General features: G+C 45.7%; 1 protein-coding gene across 1 annotated transcript in view; it reads left to right on the top strand.

The window, feature by feature from the left end:
• Nucleotides 1-7500, top strand: part of cacna2d2a (calcium channel, voltage-dependent, alpha 2/delta subunit 2a) — a gene marked incomplete at both ends in the record, with an annotated part of 187965 nt that overhangs the window by 131948 nt on the left and 48517 nt on the right. Inside the window, 2 exons of the mRNA XM_080845556.1 lie at nucleotides 1046-1177; nucleotides 2000-2057. Coding sequence (XP_080701682.1) covers nucleotides 1046-1177; nucleotides 2000-2057 — 190 coding nt within the window. The remainder of the gene's footprint in view (nucleotides 1-1045; nucleotides 1178-1999; nucleotides 2058-7500) is intronic.

The following is a 7500-nucleotide window of genomic DNA, read 5'->3' as shown; positions in this document are numbered from 1 at the left end:
GGATGCCAACCATAGTCTAAACAGACGTTACTTACCAAACAATGTTTTATTCACATCTCCCACTTGAGTCTGAGCGTCTCTATCTTTCTCCCATCTCTGTGACGCATGCGACCACGAGGTGATCTTCAGGTGTGGTCCAATCGTTCCCTGCCTCCCCCTCCCCTATGTTGTGTGCCTGTCGCTTGGCGACCTCAGCCAAGGTCAGATAGCAGTGCAGGCTTCTGCGAGGCCCCACGCAGATTACGCTGTTGTCTCCTGTAGGTGGTCGGCAAGCTGCCTGCCTGCATTTACATTTTTACGTCTTTTCTGAGGCGAGGAGCTCCAGAGCTCACCACATGAGTAATCGTTCACATTGGTCTCTCTCTGTCTCCATTTCTCTTTCTCTCTCTCTCTCTCTCTCTCTCTCTCTCTCTCTCTCTCTCTCACTCCTGCTGACTCTTAATGAAAATGTGTTTTCCTGAACTCGGAGTCATGGCAGAAAAGGAGAGAGAGTGTGAATCTATTCCGGCATCACACTAGCTCTTCGCGCTAAAGTGTAGCAGCCAACTGTCAATTAAGCTCCAGACTCAAATGAAACCGTTCACACCACACCACAGTAGCCACCTCCTTACAGTGGAATCAAGTGCAGACACAAAGCCAGGTGGACAGGATACTCCGGCGCCAGACTTCAGTAGTGTCGAAACACGGACGGCTTTTCACAAACCCACCTAAGCAGTGTGAGAACAAAAGAATCAGGGTTGTTTTGTGGGTAAAAAGAACAAAAAACTCATTAACAGAACAAAATCTTCACAATCAGACACGCAACGTTTGAGAAGTAGTATTTAAACGGCAGGTGGTGGAGAAGTGTTGGAAATATATTATGGCACGTTGCTCAAAGTCCTGTGTGACTTGACAGTCTAGAAACACATCGTGACAATTCTCTGCATTATTTTGACATTTATATGAACCATTACAATTATGAATTATTTCACAACTTCGAATTGTTGTGTGTGGACTGACAAAATGGTAGTAGAACTGGCTGTAACTCCCTGTATGTGTGTTTCAGCCCCTACCATCCTGAATGAGCTGAACTGGACCCAGGCACTGGAGCCTTTCTTCATCAGTAACAGCCTGGAGGATCCTTCCTTGCGCTGGCAGGTGTTTGGCAGTGCCACCGGTGTCACCAGATACTACCCAGGTAAGTTGGCACCCATCCCATCATGCACCACAGTGTTGGCATGTACACTAAACAAAGTGGCCAATCCTTAACCCCAGAGGGTAACACCCTCAAAGGCTCTTTTGTTTGTAGAACCATTGTAAGGGTTCTCTGCCCACTGCTTTTGGAGTAGTTCAGCACTGAAGAACCGAACACTATCTTCCTGAGAATGGAACACACAGATGTAAAAGCATTCAGTGTTTATCCAATTAGAAGTTGACAATTATATGCACTAACCATTTATCTTTACTGTAAATTCTTCATAGATATAATGGTCAATTACATTAGCTGCTTTAGGGCGTTAATAACCATAAACATACTCACAATATACTCTCTATGAATTACGCTGCGTAGGTGCTCTGGCTTGCCTACTGACAGGTTCAATTCACATTTAAATATAAATGTGTGTGTTTGTGTGTGTGTGTGTGTGTGTGTGTGTGTGTGTGTGTGTGTGTGTGTGTGTGTGTGTGTGTGTGTGTGTGTGTGTGTGTGTGTGTGTGTGTGTGTGTGTGTGTGTTTGTGTGTGTATGTAGTCCATAAATATAGTCTGCAGTAATCCTACCTCCTGCTGCCACCCACCACAACAACCACTTGATTTAGCGGAACGTCCTCCATTAGAGTGCTATTATTTGGCCTTGCATGTGTGAATAGGGTGCAAAATAGCTTGCTCACCATGTGGCATTTTAAAAGGGTTCTTATATTAGTGGCCGTGACGTCAACAAGTGATGGAAACTGTTGTGTCTGAAAGACGTTTGAGGAGTCAACACTCTTCAGGTAGATATATCTTCTGATCCCTTTCCTCAGCCACCCCATGGAGAGCACCAAATAAGATTGATCTGTATGATGTGCGCAGAAGACCATGGTGAGTACACTGGTCCTCTTTCCTCCTTCTATGTGTGCGTGTGTGTCTGTGCAGTAAATTATGAAAGCATACTTATTCAGACTGAGGATTTGTATGCTTTTCACATAATCACATGGCTGTGTTTTTCTGCTGGAGCACATATTGACTGTCTCACTCATGCACCTGCCCAAATGAAGTGCTGAGTATTTACCAGCACTCAGGCCTCAGCACTCAGAAACATGGCGACATTGGGAGACTTAATGTGTGCAGTGATGGCAGTCCTAGAGAGTGGCAGGACTGGGCCATAGTTAAACTGATAAATGGAACTCAAAGTGGAAACATTTTAAGTACAATTTGTTCAGTTCAATTTAGTTTTATTTATATAGTGCCAAAACAATAAAATTATCTCTAGGCGCTTTACAGAGCCCAGGGCCTGAGCCCCCCTAGAGCAAACACAATGACGACATTGTTCAACTGTGAAGGTGTTTGTCGAGGTTATAAGGAGAATGTATGGTAATGTGTGTGTCTATGTCTGTATACATATGTCAGATGAGCCTGTGTGTGTCCTTGTGTGTATGTGTAGTGTGTGTGTGTGTGTGTGTGTGTGTGTGTGTGTGTGTGTGTGTGTGTGTGTGTGTGTGTGTGTGTGTGTGTGTGTGTTAGGAATGTATGAGCCAAACACAGAGTTCCCTGCAGTGGACTGTTGTTGAGGTGCTAACGAGGCGCCTCCTGACAGAATAATTACATTCACACTGCACTGCACCCCAATGCTCTCTCACTGAGAGGAGAGGCCCTGGACACCTGTGCATGTGTACACACACACACACACACGCACATGCACACACGCGCACGCACACACACACACACGCACGAACACAGAACACAAACTAACATATGCTTGCCAAATACAGACAGACACACACAAGAATGGGCGTGGCACTGGAGAAAACACTTACAATTCCAGTCCAGTCATGAGGAGGCCCCTGGAGGACTAGCTGGTGGTGGTGCATGGAGCATGTTTATGCCCGTGGGTATCAGTGCCTTTCTGATACCAGTGGCATGTCTCAGAATGGCTAAATACAGTGACCATCTGAGACTTTTTATAAATAGTAATACTTATTACTGATAGTCTACAGGGCTCTGTCAATGACCAACAATCTTTATAGAATCACATTAAAGCATTTATGCTGTAGGTTTGTGCACATACACTGGCATACCCTGATGACACAATGCCATAGGTGTAGATATTTGCTATACTTTTGGTCGGTCTGTACCATTTTCGTTGTTTAGGTATCAGGTGGATTCATCATCATCAATGGAATTAAATAATTACTTTGGTCATCATCAGTCAGGAATCAAATAATGACCTATTTACGGTATAACTATAAGAACCAGATTTATTTTGGATAATAATAATACATTTGTGTCCTTATATTGGATTTTACTAAATTACACTGAACATCTTGTTGGGTCGTAGAAGTGTAAACCTGGTTGTAGTAGCAGGATGGACAAATAAGCTTTTGTATGTGTACAAATTGTACGTCTATACTTACATGCTGGTCATAAAATCAAAGAGTGACAATCTTGCCTGAATGTTGCCAGAATGTGTCACTGAGGGTCGAGAATGAAAATTGGCAAAAGTGCCCAAATCAGCACCACTTTTGTGTCATCTTAGTGTCACCTCTCGCCACCTCACCCATCCTCTGTGTCAAGTCTCACAGATTTTTTTCTTTTTTTGTACTTTTTTTTGTAATGTTCCCACCTACCGTTCTCACTCCCTAGCTTTTAACGGGCTCCCTTTGAGCTGTCGCCTAGCAACCCCTCCCTAGCTGTGCAGAGCGACAGGGGCCTGGCGGGAGGGTGGCACAGTGTGTCAGGTCAAGTTTGTGTGATTACACGCCCGCACTCTTGCCCCCCGCGTGTGCCGCACACTCCTGTAACAAAGCCAGCCAATCACGTGGCCTGAATGACAGGTCCTTCTTCAAGGTGGACCAATGCGATGCCTTCCATGAAGGCGAAAGACAGATGAAGGGGAACTAGCAGTGTGGTAGCATGGTATACTTATGTAATGGCATTACTCACGCACTGCAACACACTCACACACACACACACACACACACACACACACACACACACACATGGATGCACAGATGCCATTGTATGCCCTAAAGCATATAGTACATATGTAGATGGCATCCGTGCACAGAGAAATATGAACTTGTGCGTTCAGTGCACAGACAGTTTGAGATTGTGATAGAAAGACTGAAAGCCTCATACTGCTTTGTTGGAAATTGCATTTTGAAGCATCTAATCATATCAGCATTCAAGATCCTATCGCAAAGTGAATATTTGTGAAGTGTGTCTTTTGTTTGGGATGTACTTTGGAGAAGTGCTGAAAACAGCTGGCGGCACTGGAACTCCTCCAGGAACTGATAGATTGACAGGCCCGTGTACACAGATGTAATACAAAACCGCAAGTGCCAACAAGTCCCTGTAGAAATAGACTTGACTGGACGGTGTGCACACACCCATAAAAACACACACACACACACACATATACACCACTCAACACATGCTTATCGACAAACACACCTGTCTACAGTGTGGTCTCAAACTATGTATTTAAGCTTGTGATGTCATTACTGTGGAACAGAATAGAAGACAGAATTGATCCGACCTTGTCTCTGCTCCTTTGTCTTTCCAACTGTCTCCTCCCTTCTCCTACTTTCTCTGCTCCCCTAACCTCGGTCTCTGTGCCCTCTCCTCCCAGGTCTCTGCTCTCCTCTACTCTCTGACTCCCTCCTCGCCCGTCTCATTGTACCCTTCCTCTCTCTGGTCCCCTTTCCCCTGTCCTCTCTGCCCTCTCTGCTCCCTCTCTTCTCTTTCCCCTGTCCTCTCTGCCCTCTCTGCTCCCTCTCTGCTCCCTCTCTTCTCTTTCCCCTGTCCTCTCTGCCCTCTCTGCTCCCTCTCTTCTCTTTCCCCTGTCCTCTCTGCCCTCTCTGCTCCCTCTCTTCTCTTTCCCCAGTCCCCAGCTGTCCCCAAGATTAATGGCCCAGGCAAAACACTTAATTGTCTCCAATTGCTCTGACATTCATTATTAACATGCCTCCATTATAAAACATTTCGACACAGGTTATCAAAGCTAGGCAGAGAGAGAGAGAGAGAGGGAGAGAGAGAGGGAGACAGGAGAGGGGGATGAGGCAGAATGAGAGAAAGGAATGTTTGAAATGGGCAGTTGAACGGATGAGGGGGAGGAAAAGAAGGCTAACTGTGTGACGGAGAGGGCGAGACAGACAGAGAAAAAGGGACAGAGAGAAAGGAACAGCGTATGTTAAAGACAGGCAGAGAAAGAGTGTAGTACAGTTTGTGAGTGTGTGTGTGTGTGTGTGTGTGTGTGTGTGTGTGTGTGTGTGAGAGAGAGAGAGAGAGAGAGAGAACAAGGGGGTGGGGGAGAAAGAGAGCTCAGGGAAGGAAGGCTGCTGGATTTGTGCTGGTGAAGCGTTACAGAGGAGTCATCACGGCGTGGGCTGTGCACCGCCGAGCGGCCCAGAGCAGATATTGATTCCAGTGAAAAGTCAATCCAGCTCCTCAGTAAATATTATGGCAGCTGCTCAATCCCACCAGACGCCAAAGCTCCCGCTCCAAACGCCAAAACCAAAACCCATCCCTCGGCCTCTCTTCTCTACTTCTCTTCTCTACTTTTTCCATCTCCATTTCCTCTGCACACCATCCTCCTCCTTCTTAAGTTCTCCACTCATTCTATACCTCCTATTTTCCTATTTTTCTTTTTTTCATCACTTTTCTTTCATCGTCTACCCTCCACTCATCCACATCCATCCAACTAATTTCAGTCTCCGTTGCTCCTCCTCTCTACTCCTCCTCCCTGTCTGTCTCTTATCCTCCCTCTCTCTCTCTCCTTTTCCTCTCTCCTTCCCTTTCTCCTCATCCATGTGATGTGGAGTTGACACCTTGCTTAGAGCTGCGCCGCAGCGCTGACACGACACCTGTCAAGAGAGCTGGCTGCTCGCAGCGTTGCCGTGCGTTGTGATAAATGTCCTCTGGCGCCCTGTCTGCCCCCACACCTGCGTCCTCTCCACTGCTGCTGCCGTCACCACTGCACACTCGCCCAGGTTATTCGGCCAAACCGGGTTAAAAAAAAAAACCAGAGTGCGTTGGTGTCTGAGTGAATAAGGCTCTTTGGAGAAGCGTATTCGAAGGCCCCTGCTCTCATCTCACCCACAAGCCGGAGCACTCCAGAGCGTGTTAGGGAGCTGACAGACAATCCTGCAATCCAGCATCCTGTTATCTCAACAAGAGACTCCCCAAGTCCATCCAAGACTCACACTGACAGAGAGGCCTTTCATCAGCTAAAAAACTGAGAAAGAAAAATGTTTGGATGTGCATTCTTTTGCTTCCGTACTGTACTGTTCTGTGTTCCTTTTCAAGCCATTTTGCTTTGTCACTTAAAAAGTGGCATAACCAAGACACTAATTAGTGTCAAATTTGTCAGCAGTAAGTAACACTATTTTGAGGCTGTGATGAATTTCGCAGCAAAAAAATCAACCAGCGTGATGATTTGATTTCCCCCCTTCCTTCAGTGTTTGGGCTTGATGCACAACCATAGCGAAAGTCCACAATTCAGAGTTCTGTCTCTCCCCTTCAATTCCATCCTATCCACATAATGCAATCCGCTCTACATCTGTGGTCTCGCTCTCCACGCCTGGAGTGTGGATGTGGATCTCGCCATCAGGGGCCCTCGTAATCAACGAATAAAAATGGGAAACGGGTTCAGATAAATAAAGCGCCGACAACATCTCCTTTGGCTCCGTGCTCCGCCTCCTCAGACTTTTTTTAATCTTAATTTAATCTTTATTCAGCCACAGCTGGAGGAGAGCAGTGGTCCATAAAATAATAACCCCGTCACCCATCTGCTGGCACACACACACACACACACACAAACACACACACAAGTTTTATGTTGAAGGCACACTCATACAAATGTGTGCTCATGTGAACCCACACATACAATGCAAAAGATAGAAACTGGCCATGCACATACTCATTCACATAGATGATGAAACACATATAGGCACATTGGGCATATAAACACATACACAAACACATACATGTACACAACACAAGCGTATAGATAGACAGGCACTTAATGTACGTAGAGATATTTATACATGAACACATGTGAATTCTCAATCAATCAGAATATGGTATGGTGGACACAAACACAGAGTGCTGTAAGCGCACACACACTTTCAACAATGTGAAACAGTGGTGCAGGTACACACCACAACCATTCAAAGCACGAACACACACACACACACACACACACACACACACACACACACATGGATGCACAGATGCCATTGTATGCCCTAAAGCATACACAATGTAATCAATGTTATCATACTACATGCATATGTAGATCGACACAAATATTACATTGATGCAG

The sequence above is a fragment of the Sprattus sprattus genome (assembly GCF_963457725.1).
Source record: "Sprattus sprattus genome assembly, chromosome: 10".
Lineage (NCBI taxonomy): Eukaryota > Metazoa > Chordata > Actinopteri > Clupeiformes > Clupeidae > Sprattus > Sprattus sprattus.
Note: the sequence above shows the minus strand (reverse complement) of the source record. Positions and strands in the feature narration are given on the sequence as shown.